Consider the following 15,393-nt stretch of genomic DNA (forward strand, 5'->3'; position numbering starts at 1 on the left):
GTATAATACTAAAATAGATAAATATGGAGACAGAAAAAACATTTCAAATATCCAGCAAGTCCTTTAAATAAAAAGACAATTATTCTATATTTGAAAATATATTGACTCATTACCTGATGAATTTCTCAGTAATGTACCAGGGTGGCTCTCTATTTCTGAAACTGTAGGACCTAAATATAAACAGGTAAGAAGGAAAAATGTCATAGCATCATAAACCCCAAGTAAATATTCACACAAGAACCAAAATCAAGATACTTAGGCCTAAAGACAGGTTCTATATTTCTGACAATAATGTTTTCCTTGGGTATGCATTTGAAATAGATATTAGGCCAAATATGGCCAATATGCAATAAAGGAATAGTGAAGGCAGCCAACAATCTTAGCTCTAAAACATGAATATATGAAATACTTAAGGCCTTACAAGTTTATCAGGTTTGTCTATTTAAAAAGTTACTCAACAATAAAATATACTGAAATAGGTTTATAAGGGTAACAGTGTATCATACTGTATCTGTTCTTTTTGCCACCACAAAGAACAATTCCCTTGCAGTTCAATTTTTAATAAGATGAGACAAGTTCTACTTCACAATAGTGACCACACTTACTGTTCATCAGAAGTTCTAGTATGCTCTCAGATGCAGTGGTAAGAGACAGCTCCAGGCAATGTGCAAAACTGGACAATGCTTTGCTGCGGACAGTCGGTGCCTTGTCTAAACAACGGCCAAACATAATTTCCTGCACCAAGAACTTATGCTTTAAGAGCTTCTGATGCTCCAAGGAGAGCGTGCTATCCACCTCTCTTTCAGGCAGTTCCAACAGAGCTAAGGTAACATCAAGAGTAAAAACCCTGTGTGGGATCTGGTAAAGCAAAATAATGAGAACCTCCATCAGGTAGGAATAAAAACCAAAGAATCCCTTATGTATTCCAATTTGGCTGTCATTAAAAGGTTGCAGAGCCAGGAACCAAGATTTTATGTGGATGTATCTCCTACCTTAGAACTCCGTGAATATCTGTAGAGCCAGGCAATGAATGTAGAATATTCCCCACAAGGAAGTTTGCTGAGCAGCTGGACGAGGGCCTGTGCCGCATAGGTCCGATACTCGGATTTATCTATCACCTGAAACAAAATTGAGAAGCTAACTGTCCAGCCAATATCCACCTACAGGATAGCTGAAATACATGCTGTAATCCAAATGGAAAATTAATGAATGGAACTAGTTTAATGCATCTTTAAATTTTACAGAAACAACTAACAAATTTTAGGTTTCAGACCCCTTTGAAAACTGACCTGTAAGAAATCTATAAGCCCTATCCACAGAAATACAAATTTAACATATAATTTCAAAGCTTTTATAGGCCCCTAGGATCCATAGTGTTCAAGTTAAGAATCATTTGTCCAAGTATTATAAAAATTGAAGAGGTAATCACAGAAATTTGAACAGACTGGATATTTAATTATGGTAAGGAATTACTGTGTGTTTTTTTTTTAGGTGTTAGTATGGTTGTTTTTAAAGAATTTTTACCCTTTAGAGATATAAAAGAAGTATTTATATATGAAAGGGTATGATGGAATTTACTTCAAAAAAAAAATCCAGTGTGCATGTGTTAGGGTAGTTATACCTAAAAGGGTATAAATGACAAACCGCTGAAGATAGTGCTCATCACCCTACTCCATTTCGTTGTGTTTGACATTTTCCAAAATAAGGTATTTTTTTTTCCCCGAAAGAACACTCTGTGTAGGGAAACAAATACACACATTTAGGTAGATAATGTACTTTTACATTATTATTATGAAAGCAAATGGTACCTTGGCACAGATGTGCTGCAGTAAGATACGAAGGACTGTGAATACACTTTCCTTTAGTTCATCCACAAGTGAGCTATTAAAAGAAACACACACACCCACTGTTTATAGTATACCTATAATTACAATAAAATAGTCATTTCCCCTCTGTTCTCAAAAACCATTACTCTTATGTTTTAGAAATCCTAAATATTAGAAATAATTTACACCTACATTGCAAGCATTGTTTCAGTGAATAAAAAGCAAAGACATAAAGTGCCACAGCAAAAACCATTCACTGCTGCTTGCAGTTTTGGAGAGCCATCACTGAGCAGGCAGCTACAATCAGGAAGGAGCAACTGGGCCAGCCTGATGACTCTTTGGATTGTTTGCTAAGGTTCATATTAAGACTCTAAAATATGTTCTTTTGGGGTAAATAACAAATTATTTAATAGTCTAAAATTTTTTTAGTCTCAATATTTAATAGTCTAAATAATAGACCCAGCACCACCCTGTGGTAGCTCAGTGAATGCTTTAAAGCTTAAATCTCCAAATTTTAAGCTAAAAAAATTATTATTAGGCATAGATTTGACCCATTTTTGGTGTTAAGTTTATTTGTACCATTACATTAATACTACTGCAACTGGCAACATCATGAACTCTTACAGAAGATCAAAGTGCGTACTTCCGCTTAAATCACCTTAAGGTTTAAAAAAATTCTTAGCAAAAGACATTTGCTCAATGATCAGATGACAGCCTACCCTGGATTCCATGATTCACAGGGCATATCTCTAACTACACTGTAGACCATGTACCTTTGCAGGTGGGCACACACTCTCATGTACACACTTATCACTTCTTTCTACCACTTCCACTCTGCAAGCCAAATATTCAATAAAGGAGGGAAAGAAAAGCAAGTATGTCTTTCCCAATAAAGCTGAGACATGGAAGTTTTTAGGTGAAGCTAAGTGACTCATGAGGGAAAAATTAGTATACAATTACTGCTAAAGAGTAAAAACTTAGTTTTTTCCTTTAGGAAGTATTGTTTGTAGAAGGAAGGGAATAGAAGCAAGGAAAAAGTGTCAAGGAACAAAGAGACTCAGAGAAGAGAAATAGGAAGAAAGAGGAGAGGAGGAGGCCAGCTTAGTGGAGTGGTGAACACAGAAGCAGATGACAACACAGAGAAGTTGACTGTTGTTACTCAGCAGCCGACCTCATAGGCTGGTTTGTGGTAAGATTCCTTATCCCTCCAATAATGCCCCAATGCAGAGGCCCCACCACTGGAACCAGATGAACTCTAAAGTGCTTTACTTTGACCCCCTCCCCAAAACCACAAACAGGCCAGAAGCTGTTAGTTTTCATAGGTGTCAGAAATCTTGGTCAGTGCAGGGCCCAAATACTTAAGGGAGAGAGTGATCAAGAGCTATGTGTGCTTCACCTGATAAACTGGACCGCATGGTTTCTACTGTTGATGACTGGTGAAGTAATAGTAAGTGGGGCACGATGGGCTCCTTCCCCTACTTCTAACATTAATATTACATTCAGCAATTGATGGAAAACATAACTGATAACCTAGAAGAGAAAAGAAAATCCAGCTTAAGGTATGACAGAGAATCCAAGGGCCTTGAAGACAGCAGTACAGATCACAGTGACGCTTTCTGGGCCGACTGAAGGTAAGTTGGGGTTGATGTGTTTTAGGCTGAACACTAGGGATGCCTTTGTTGCACAATTACCGGGTATTCAATAGATGCACAATGCAGCCAGAGTAGAAGCTCTGCTTACAGATCAGAGCAGGACTACCACCTAGCTTCTCTCCTTGCCTCTCATTCTGCAGCCCTGAAATAGGGCAAATAGAGAATTAACCGTCACTTATACATTGACAAAGAATGCTACTGATACTCCCGTATAGGGCCAGAAGAATGAAACTTTACACTTGTATTTTACCTGAAGCTTACAAAGCACCTTCCAGTATATCATCTCATGCAATTTGCTGAGAACCAAATATGTGGCAGGTATTGCATTAAGCATGTTCATATGTATTACTAGATTTTACTACTTTTAATCTTAAACCTCACAAAAACTCCATGAGGTAAGGAAGGCTTTTGTATTACATACATCTTATTATTACTATTATTATTCCACTTTATACATAATAAAGGAGACTCCAAAGGTGAGTTTTCCAAAATCAAGAAATTAAAGGTCTGGCTAAAAACCAAAGTGTGTATCAAGTGAACACTCTCACAATTAAAAAATACTACTTCTTCAGAGACACTGTGGATCTACAAGGATGAGTTTCCATCCATCTTATCTTTAAGAATGGAAGAGGACATGGAAGTTAAACACACCATTGTGAATTCTATCACACCCATATTTCAAGCACACAGAAATGATAATGATGTTATACATTATAAAATATGGTATGTTTTCTAAACAAGAGGTACTCTTTCATTTAATCCTCCTGACAAATCCCTGAGGAAGGTAAGCCTTCTATCTTTCCTATCCAGGTGAGAAAACTGAGGCTTTGGAAAGACTGAATACCCACACAGGATACACAGCTAGGAAGTGGTGGAATCAGAATTTGAACACACTGCGCAGAGTCCTAAACCTCAACCACCATGCAGCTGCCCCTCTAAATTAAGTGTGTTACAGCCACCAAAAGCCACATGACCTTTCCTGCTGGTTACAAAATCTTGTTTTATTAATATCTGGGTTTAGAACATCATAATGCTTGAAGAGCCCTGACTCCAATGGTTATAGTACATATACTGTTAAGGTCACTTGGGGGGCAAAATCCACATATGAGTATTAACCAGGATGACAACCAATAAAGTTGCCATAGACTTATCAATTAAAGTAATACAAACACTAATACAAATACCAACGCACACATGAATAACCCAGGAAAACTTGACGATTCTGTCTAACTTTTTTAGAACAATTTGGTGATTATTTCTATAAAATTAACACTCTGTTCAGTAGCTTATCTGTTCTTCTTACCTAATTAACACTGGAACTATTTTTTATATATGAAACCTAACAATAATTTGTTTGGCCATCAAATACTTGGATAGAGGTTTGCTTATGGAGACTAGGCAGTAAATAGAAATAGTGATGCTTTTTATTATTCAAATGACATAGGTCATGAAAATGACCTACAAAATTAAAATGGCACTACATTAAATGCTTCTAGTGTCTTTCCATTATATGATTCTCATACTTTTGATTTAATTAGTAACTAAGTTAGTTCCTGTCTCTTTTACCTTATCTCCTTCTCCATGAATTGGGGAACATAGCAAATACAATCCATGATAGGCCAGTTCTGGTATGTATTTTGCTTGATTAAGGTTTCTGAAGAAAAAAAGCAAAAGATGAGTTAATAGATACCAATTTGGACTATTTACTAGTCTTATAAGCCACCTTTTTTTTATTATGTATGTATGTATGTATGTATGTATGTATGTATGTATCACTGATATACAATCTTATGCTCAGGTTTCACATAAGCAACATTGTGGTTACTACATTCCCCCCTATTATCAAGTCCCCACCACATACCCCATTACAGTCACTATCCATCAGTCTAGTAAGATGCTACAGAGTCACTATTTGTCTTCTCTGTGCTATACTTCCTTCCCTGTGCCCTCCCATATTATGTGTGCTAGTTATAATACCCTTTATCCCCTTATCCCTCCCTTCCCACCCACCCTCCGCAGTCCCTTTCCCTTTGGTAACCGTTAGTCCATTCTTGGGTTCTGTGACTCTGCTGCTATTTTGTTCCTTCAGTTTTTTCTGTGTTGTTATACTCCACAGATAAGTGAAATCATTTGGTACTTGTCGTTCTCCGCCTGGCTTATTTATTTCACTGAGTATAATACCCTGTAGCTTGATCCATGTTGTTGCAAACGGTAGGATTTGTTTTATCCTTATGGCTGAATAATATTCCACTCTGTATATGTACCACATCTTCTTTATCCATTCATCTACTGATGGACACTTAGGTTGCTTCTATTTTTTATTATAAGCCATATTTAAAAGAATATATTCTACCCGTGTGCAAATTGGGATAAAATAGCACTTATACTTCTGCTGGAGCAAAATTTATTATACTGTATATAAATTTTAGTATTGAATGACTTAATGGCTCACCTGGTTTGTGTAACATGAAAATTATGAAGAACTGGTTCCAAATTAGTTAATGCAACAAAGACCTGGAACAGACATCAAGAAAAGGCCTGAGTTTTCCTGTTCATTAAGTATTAGCCATTGTCTATGCCCTTTGAGGTTGCACCAAGGTTTCTGTAGTTTTCACTTACTTCTATACAATTTTGTACACACTGTGGTTTTTCTTTCAGAGAAAACTTAGGCAGAAGCCTTAAAAAATTCTTCAAAAGGTGAAAGATGGCATCTCTAATTTGACAAAGATCCCGGGCAGAAAAAGAAAAACTCTCTTCAATTTCTTGTTCTTCTATAATTTCATCCATCTAGATTAGGAAGAAATGTATAGGTGACTACCTAATCATGCCTAACAGTTTTTCCCATGGTTTTCAATTTATTCAAATCAAGTCCAGTTAAACGCCAGATGGTTGCTGTGGTGACAGAACTCTGACTGGGTCCCTAGACTGCTCTAGGTCTCCTTGGCCAGAATGGCAAGTCACTGGGCTAGGTGACTGCTACAGTGGCTTCTAGCTCTATATTTTTGTGTCAGTGAGAATTCTTAATGTTTCCTAGAAGTTCTCACTTCAAAGGACCTCTACCATCCTACTCTGTCATGCAAGAATCTGCAATTCATGTTATGTCATTACACTTTTATGGACTTGAGTCCTGAGGATATTTCAACCACCCTCTCTAATGACAGTGAGACAATGTGAAAAATATACCTGTTAGCATGTTGCTGAGTACATGTAAGGCTGGGGAGAGATGATGAAGAGGGTGAAAAAATGACAAGGTAGAAATGTACTCTCAGTTTAAAGCCCAAGAGGCAACTTAAAGTCATACCCAAGAGGCAACTTAAAGTCATACTGGATAGCTGATGATACTTTAGGACCTTTTGATTACAATCATGCTGCTTAAAACCACATTTTAATTTAAAGTTAATTCTCAAATTAAAATCATGTGTTGGTACAGAAATGTTACATTATTCCACTTACTTCTTACCTCAATATCCTCTTTCCGGGGTGGCTTTCCTCTTTTTCTATTACCTCTTGCCTTAGCCTGATGGTTTTTAGGATGTTCTTTCTTTCTTTTCCGATTCAAGTTAGATTTCTGAGGCCAGCTCTTCTTTAGAATCTGTATACATTTGTCAAACATCACTGGATGGAATATTTGATTGGCTACACTGCCTATTCATAGAAAATAAAGAGCAAGCAGGTAAGATTTAATTGTCTTGAATATATCTGTAACAACAGATGAAAAATAAAATGCAAAAACAGGCTTTTCATTAACTTTTAGTAACAATGAACCATTAGCCAAAAGTACCGTTCAACTTCAGCCTTAGAAGGTGAGCAATAGTGCTGATCAGAAATAGGTAACAAGATTTCTGTATCAGGCTATGAGGAAATTAACAGGTTTAATGCATGCCTCCCTGCCATAAACAACTATAAATCCAGACAAAAACAAGCAACAGGCAGCGCAGAAATGCAATCCCTGAGAACAGCTGAACAAGTGGGGTAAACCGTAAAATTGCCCCAGTTTTGTGTTTTAAGGCAATTTCTGGACAGCAAAAAATGGGGAACTCAAGCACATTTTGATGGTCTTCCTAGACTCAGAGTACAGAAATCAACCAGGAAAAAGCACGGACAACTGCTGGAATTAATGGAGTAGATTGCTGGAGATGAGGAAGCTACCTAGAAGAGCTCCAGAAATCTGCATAGGGATGAATATAAGCCATATACGCATGGTGTAAAACTCCATGAAGGTAGGCAAAGAACAATTTCCAAGGAGCTAGAAGATGAATACTTTTCAGAATTAACACAGGGCTGAGACATATTTGAGTTCTGGTCAGCCAGCAAGGAGAGAGCTTGTTAAACACTTGGAGCATTCAGAAGAGACCTTGGAAAGAAACTTCTTATTAGTAAGACTAATATTACTAGCTCTAGTGCAAAGGCTACCTTATACCTGTCCAACAAAACTTTAAAACAAGCCTCAAAAGGATCAAGGTCATCCACCAATAGCTGCCTATCAAAACACACTTAAATTATTTAGAGGAAAATAACAAAATCAGAACACTCAATGACCTAACATTCAAAATATCCACCATCCAACATAATAGTGCTGGGCACACAAAGAAGTGGAAGAATGTGGCTAATGATGAAAAGAACTGTCAGTCAACAGAACAGCCCAAGAAATGACAGAGATAATGGAGCTAACAGACAAGCACCTTAGGGCAGACATTACAAATAGGCTCTAGAATTAAAACAGTAGCAAACAGAGAGAAGTGAAAAACACTTTTAAAAAAACCAAATGGAACTACTTGATCTGAAAAAAAAATTCAATAGATTGGCTTGATAGTGGGTTAGACAACACAGAAACAAATGTAAACGAACTTGAAGAAACAGCAGAAGCACAGAAAAAAAAATTAATAAAGACTCGGTGACTTGTGAGAGAATATCCAGCAGTCTAATACACGAGAAATTGGAGTCCTGGAAAAAAGGAAGAAAATATTTGAAGAAATATAACTGAAAAATGTCCAAATTTGTTAAAAACTATAAAACCACAGAGGAAAGGAGTTCAATGAGTCAAGCCATGATGAACACAAAGGAAATCACCAGAACACAACCTAATCAAATTGTTGAAACAAAGTAACAAAAAATCTTCAAAGCAGTCAAACAAATAAATAAAAAGGGACATAAAACATGTAAGGACCAAGGAAAAATATTATATAGACTTCTCATCAGAAACAGTATAAACCAGAAGTCAAGAGAATAACACTTTAAAATTACTGAAAGAAAAAAAATCTGCCAACCTAGAATTCTACATTCAGCAAAACATTCTTGAAGGTGAAATAAAAATATTTTCATACAATCAAAATCCAAGAACCTCATGGTCAACAGAACTGCACCAGAAGAAAAGCCAGAGACGGGCGGAAGATGGCGGCATGAGTAGAGCAGCGGAAATCTCCTCCCAAAACCACATATATCTATGAAAATATAACAAAGACAACCCTTCCTAGAATAAAGACCAGAGGACACAGGACAACATCCAGACCACATCCGCACCTGAGAGAACCCAGCGCCTCGCGAAGGGGGTAAGATACAAGCCCCGGCCCCACGGGAGCCGAGCGCCCCTCCCCCCAGCTCCCGGCGGGAGAAGAGCAGGCAGAGCGGGAGGGAGACGGAGCCCAGGACCGCCAAACACCCAGCCCCAGCCATCCAGGCCAGCATGCAGACACAGTATGTGCCCAGGGGGCCCTGGATGCTAGGGAAACAGGGAAGCAAGAACAGTGAGTGGGCACTGGTGGCCTGGCGCAGGAGGTCACCAGAAAAGCAAGCGCCCATTTTTTTTTTTTAATTTAAAAAACTTTTTTTTTTTTTGGTGGTCGTTGTTTTGATTTGGCGGGTGCTTTTTGGAAGTCTTAAAGGGGCAGGGTGGGACACTTAATCCAGAGGTAGGGAATCCGGAGATCTGTGAGCACCATAACCCCTGGGCTGCAGGGAGCAGGGAGGCCCCTTACGGAGATAAATAGCCTCCCAGCCACTCCTGCTCCAACACAACTCCACCACTTTGGAGTAGCTGCCTGAGCCAGGCCACGCCCACAGCAACAGTGGAGATTAACTCCATAGCAGCCGGGCAGGAAGCAGAAGCCCTGTCTGCACACAGCTGCCCAGCACAAGCCACTAGAGGTCACTGTTCTCCCAGGAGAGGAGGGCCACAAACCAACAAGAAAGGAGGTTCTTCCAGCCGTCACTCGTCCCAGCTCTGCAAACTATTCCTATCACCATTAAAAGGCAAAACTACAGGCAGACAAAGATCACAGTGACAACACCAGAGAAGGAGACAGACCTAACCAGTCTTCCTGAAAAAGAATTCAAAATAAGAATCATAAACATGCTGACAGAGAGGCAGAGAAATACGCAAGAGAAATGGGATGAAGTCCGGAAGGAGATCACAGATGCCAGAAAGGAGATCACAGAAATGAAACAAACTCTGGAAGGGTTTATAAGCAGAATGGATAGGATGCAAGAAGCCATTGATGGAATTGAAATCAGAGAACAGGAACGCATAGAAGCTGACATAGAGAGAGACAAAAGGATCTCCAGGAATGAAACAATATTAAGAGAACTGTGTGACCAATCCAAAAGGAACAATATCCGTATTATAGGGGTCCCAGAAGAAGAAGAGAGAGGAAAAGAGATGGAAAGTATCTTAGAAGAAATAATTGCTGAAAACTTCCCCAAACTGGGGGAGGAAATAATCAAACAGACCACGGAAATACACAGAAACCCCAACAGAAAGGATCCAAGAAGGACAATAACAAGACACATAATAATTAAAATGGCAAAGATCAAGGACAAAGAAAGAGTTTTAAAGGCAGCTAGAGAGAAAAAGGTCACCTATAAAGGAAAACCCATCAGGCTAATATCAGATTTCTCAACAGAAACCCTACAGGCCAGAAGAGAATGGCATGATATATTTAATACAATGAAACAGAAGGGCCTTGTACCAAGGATACTGTATCCAGCACGACTATCATTCAAATATGACGGTGGGATTAAACAATTCCCAGACAAACAAAAGCTGAGGGAATTTGCTTTCCACAAACCACCTCTACAGAACATCTTACAGGGACTGCTCTAGATGGGAGCACTCCTAGAAAGAGCATAGCACAAAACACCCAACATATGAAGAATCGAGGAGGAGGAACAAGAAGGGAGAGAAGAAAAGAATCTCCAGACAGTGTATATAACAGATCAATAAGCGAGCTAAGTTAGGCAGTGAGATACTAAAGAGGTTAACCTTGAACCCTTGGTAACCACGAATTTAAAGACTGCAATGGCAATAAGTACATATCTTTCAATAGTCACCCTAAATGTTAATGGGTTGAATGCACCAATCAAAAGACACAGAGTAACAGAATGGATAAAAAAGCAAGACCCATCTATATGCTGCTTACAAGAAACTCACCTCAAACCCAAAGACATGTACAGACTAAAAGTCAAGGGATGGAAAAACATATTTCAGGCAAACAACAGTGAGAAGAAAGCAGGGGTTGCAGTACTAATATCAGACAAAATAGACTTCAAAACAAAGAAAGTAACAAGAGATAAAGAAGGACACTACATAATGATAAAGGGCTCAGTCCAACAAGAGGATATAACCATTCTAAATATATATGCACCCAACACAGGAGCACCAGCATATGTGAAACAAATACTAACAGAACTAAAGGGGGATATAGACTGCAATGCATTCATTCCAGGAGACTTCAACACACCACACACCCCAAAGGATAGATCCACCTGGCAGAAAATAAGTAAGGACACGGAAGCACTGAACAACACAGTAGAGCAGATGGACCTAATAGACATCTACAGAACTCTACATCCAAAAGCAACAGGATATACATTCTTCTCAAGTGCACATGGAACATTCTCCAGAACAGACCACATACTAGGCCACAAAAAAGAGCCTCAGTAAATTCCAGAAGATTGAAATCCTACCAACCAACTTTTCAGACCACAAAGGCATAAAACTAGAAATAAACTGTACAAAGAAAGCAAAGAGGCTCACAAACACATGGAGGTTTAACAACACGCTCCTAAATAATCAATGGATCAATGACCAAATCAAAATGGAGATCCAGCAATACATGGAAACAAATGACGACAACAACACTAAGCCCCAACTTCTGTGGGACACAGCAAAAGCAGTCTTAAGAGGAAAGTATATAGCAATCCAAGCATATTTAAAAAAGGAAGAGCAATCCCAAATGAATGGTCTAATGTCACAATTATCGAAATTGGAAAAAGAAGAACAGATGAGGCATAAGGTCAGCAGAAGGAGGGACATAATAAAGATCAGAGAAGAAATAAATAAAATTGAGAAGAATAAAACAATAGCAAAAATCAATGAAACCAAGAGCTGGTTCTTCGAGAAAATAAACAAAATAGATAAGCCTCTAGCCAGACTTATTAAGAAGAAAAGAGAGTCAACACAAATCAACAGTATCAGAAACGAGAAAGGAAAAATCACGACGGACCCCACGGAAATGCAAAGAATTATTGGAGAATACTATGAAAACCTATATGCTAACAAGCTGGGAAACCTAGGAGAAATGGACAACTTCCTAGAAAAATGCAACCTTCCAAGATTGACCCAGGAAGAAACAGAAAATCTAAACAGACCAATTACCAGCAACGAAATTGAAGAGGTAATCAAAAAACTACCAAAGAACAAAACCCCCGGACCAGATGGATTTACCTCGGAATTTTATCAGACATACAGGGAAGACATAATACCCATTCTCCTTAAAGTTTTCCAAAAAATAGAGGAGGAGGGGATACTCCCAAACTCATTCTATGAAGCTAACATCACCCTAATAGCAAAACCAGGCAAAGACCCCACCAAAAAAGAAAACTACAGACCAATATCCCTGATGAACCTAGATGCAAAAATACTCAACAACATATTAGCAAACCGAATTCAAAAATACATCAAAAGGATCATACACCATGACCAAGTGGGATTCATCCCAGGGATGCAAGGATGGCACAACATTCGAAAGTCCATCAACATCATCCACCACATCAACAAAAAGAAAGACAAAAACCACATGATCATCTCCATACATGCTGAAAAAGCATTTGACAAAGTTCAACATCCATTCATGATAAAAACTCTCAGCAAAATGGGAATAGAGGGCAAGTACCTCAACATAATAAAGGCCATCTATGATAAACCCACAGCCAACATTATATTGAACAGCGAGAAGCTGAAAGCATTTCCTCTGAGATCGGGAACTAGACAGGGATGCCCACTCTCCCCACTGTTATTTAACATAGTACTGGAGGTCCTAGCCACGGCAATCAGACAAAACAAAGAAATACAAGGAATCCAGATTGGTAAAGAAGAAGTTAAACTGTCACTATTTGCAGATGACATGATACTGTACATAAAAAACCCTAAAGACTCCACCCCAAAACTACTAGAACTGATATCGGAATACAGCAAAGTTGCAGGATACAAAATCAACACACAGGAAGGGGCGGAAGATGGCGGCGTGAGTAGAGCAGCGGAAATCTCCTCCCAAAACAACATATATCTATGAAAATATAACAAAGACAACCCTTCCTAGAATAAAGACCAGAGGACACAGGACAATATCCAGACCACATTCACACCTGAGAGAACCCAGCGCCTCGCGAAGGGGGTAAGATACAAGCCCCGGCCCCGCGGGAGCCGAGCGCCCCTCCCCCCAGCTCCCGGCGGGAGAAGAGCAGGCAGAGCGGGAGGGAGACGGAGCCCAGGGCTGCTGAACACCCAGCCCCAGCCATCCGGGCCAGAGTGCAGGGCCCTCGATACTGGGAAAACAGGGCAGCAAGAACAGTGAGCAGGCACTGGAGGCTGGGCGACAGGGGACATAAGAAAAGCGCGCGACCATTTTTTTTTTTTTTTGCTTTTTTGCTGCTTTGTTTTGGCGAGCGCTTTTTGGAAGTCTTAAAGGGACAGGGACCCCAATATTAGGGAAACAGGGCAGAAAGACCGGTGAGCAGAGGCCTGAGGCTGGCACCGGAGAATAAAGAAAAACGAACGACCACCTTTTTTTTTTTTAATTAAAAAATTTTTTTTCCTGTTTTTTTTTGTGGTCGTTGTTTTGTTTTGGCGGGTGCTTTTTGGAAGTCTTAAAGGGGTAGGGCGGGCCACTTAATCCAGAGGTAGGGAATCCGGGATCTCTGGGCACCCTAACCCCTGGGCTGCAGGGAGCAGGGAGGCCCCTTACGGAGATAAATAGCCTCCCAGCAGCTCCTGCTCCAACGCGACTCCACCATTTTGGAGTAGCTGCCCGAGCCAGGCCACGCCCACAGCAACAGCGGAGATTAACTCCATAGCAGCCGGGCAGGAAGCAGAAACCCTGTCTGCGCGCAGCTGCGCAGCACAAGCCACTAGAGGCCGCTGTTCTCCCAGGAGAGGAGGGCCACAAACCAACAAGAAAGGAAGTCCTTCCAGCCGTCACTCGTCCCAGTTCTGCAGACTATTCCTATCACCATGAAAAGGCAAAGCTACAGGCCGACAAAGATCACAGAGACAACACCAGAGAAGGAGACAGACCTAACCAGTCTTCCTGACAAAGAATTCAAAATAAGAATCATAAACATGCTGACAGAGATGCAGAGAAATACGCAAGAAAAATGGGATGAAGTCCGGAAAGAGATCACAGATGCCAGAAAGGAGATCGCAGAAATGAAACAAACTCTGGAAGGGTTTATAAGCAGAATGGATAGAATGCAAGAGGCCATTGATGGAATTGAAATCAGAGAACAGGAACGCATAGAAGCTGACATAGAGAGAGACAAAAGGATCTCCAGGAATGAAACAATATTAAGAGAACTGTGTGACCAATCTAAAAGGAGCAATATCCGTATTATAGGGGTCCCAGAAGAAGAAGAGAGAGGCAAAGAGATGGAAAGTATCTTAGAAGAAATAATTGCTGAAAACTTCCCCACACTGGGGGAGGAGTAATCAAACAGACCACGGAAATACACAGAACCCCCAACAGAAAGGATCCAAGAAGGGCAACACCAAGACACATAATAATTAAAATGGCAAAGATCAAGGACAAGGAAAGAGTGTTAAAGGCAGCTAGAGAGAAAAAGGTCACCTATAAAGGGAAACCCATCAGGCTAACGTCAGATTTCTCAACAGAAACCCTACAGGCCAGAAGAGAATGGCATGATATATTTAATACAATGAAACAGAAGGGCCTTGAACCAAGGATACTGTATCCAGCACGACTATCATTCAAATATGACGGTGGGATTAAACAATTCCCAGACAAACAAAAGCTGAGGGAATTTGCTTTCCACAAACCACCTCTACAGAACATCTTACAGGGACTGCTCTAGATGGGAGCACTCCTAGAAAGAGCACAGCACAAAACACCCAACATATGAAGAATCGAGGAGGAGGAACAAGAAGGGAGAGAAGAAAAGAATCTCCAGACAGTGTATATAACAGCTCAATAAGCGAGCTAAGTTAGGCAGTAAGATACTAAAGAGGCTAACCTTGAACCTTTGGTAACCACGAATTTAAAGCCTGCAATGGCAATAAGTACATATCTTTCAATAGTCACCCTAAATGTTAACGGGTTGAATGCACCAATCAAAAGACACAGAGTAACAGAATGGATAAAAAAGCAAGACCCATCTATATGCTGCTTACAAGAAACTCACCTCAAACCCAAAGACATGTACAGACTAAAAGTCAAGGGATGGAAAAACATATTTCAAGCAAACAACAGTGAGAAGAAAGCAGGGGTTGCAGTACTAATATCAGACAAAATAGACTTCAAAACAAAGAAAGTAACAAGAGATAAAGAAGGACACTACATAATGATAAAGGGCTCAGTCAAACAAGAGGATATAACCATTCTAAATATATATGCACCCAACACAGG

The 15,393-nt window shown here is 39.7% G+C and overlaps 1 protein-coding gene across 3 annotated transcripts in view; it reads right to left on the reverse strand.

Moving 5' to 3' along the window:
• NCAPD3 (non-SMC condensin II complex subunit D3) overlaps window positions 1-15,393 on the reverse strand; it is an 87,975-nt gene that overhangs the window by 52,826 nt on the left and 19,756 nt on the right. For all 3 annotated transcript variants that reach the window (XM_036930046.2, XM_036930045.2, XM_036930047.2), the window contains 9 exons: window positions 6,939-7,123; window positions 6,098-6,265; window positions 5,931-5,992; window positions 5,045-5,132; window positions 3,223-3,356; window positions 1,809-1,881; window positions 993-1,118; window positions 606-858; window positions 114-170 (listed from right to left, as the gene is read on the reverse strand). In XM_036930046.2, coding sequence (XP_036785941.2) covers window positions 114-170; window positions 606-858; window positions 993-1,118; window positions 1,809-1,881; window positions 3,223-3,356; window positions 5,045-5,132; window positions 5,931-5,992; window positions 6,098-6,265; window positions 6,939-7,123 — 1,146 coding nt within the window. The remainder of the gene's footprint in view (window positions 1-113; window positions 171-605; window positions 859-992; window positions 1,119-1,808; window positions 1,882-3,222; window positions 3,357-5,044; window positions 5,133-5,930; window positions 5,993-6,097; window positions 6,266-6,938; window positions 7,124-15,393) is intronic.

This window comes from Manis pentadactyla, chromosome 13 (assembly GCF_030020395.1).
Source record: "Manis pentadactyla isolate mManPen7 chromosome 13, mManPen7.hap1, whole genome shotgun sequence".
In the NCBI taxonomy this organism is placed as follows: Eukaryota; Metazoa; Chordata; class Mammalia; order Pholidota; family Manidae; genus Manis; species Manis pentadactyla.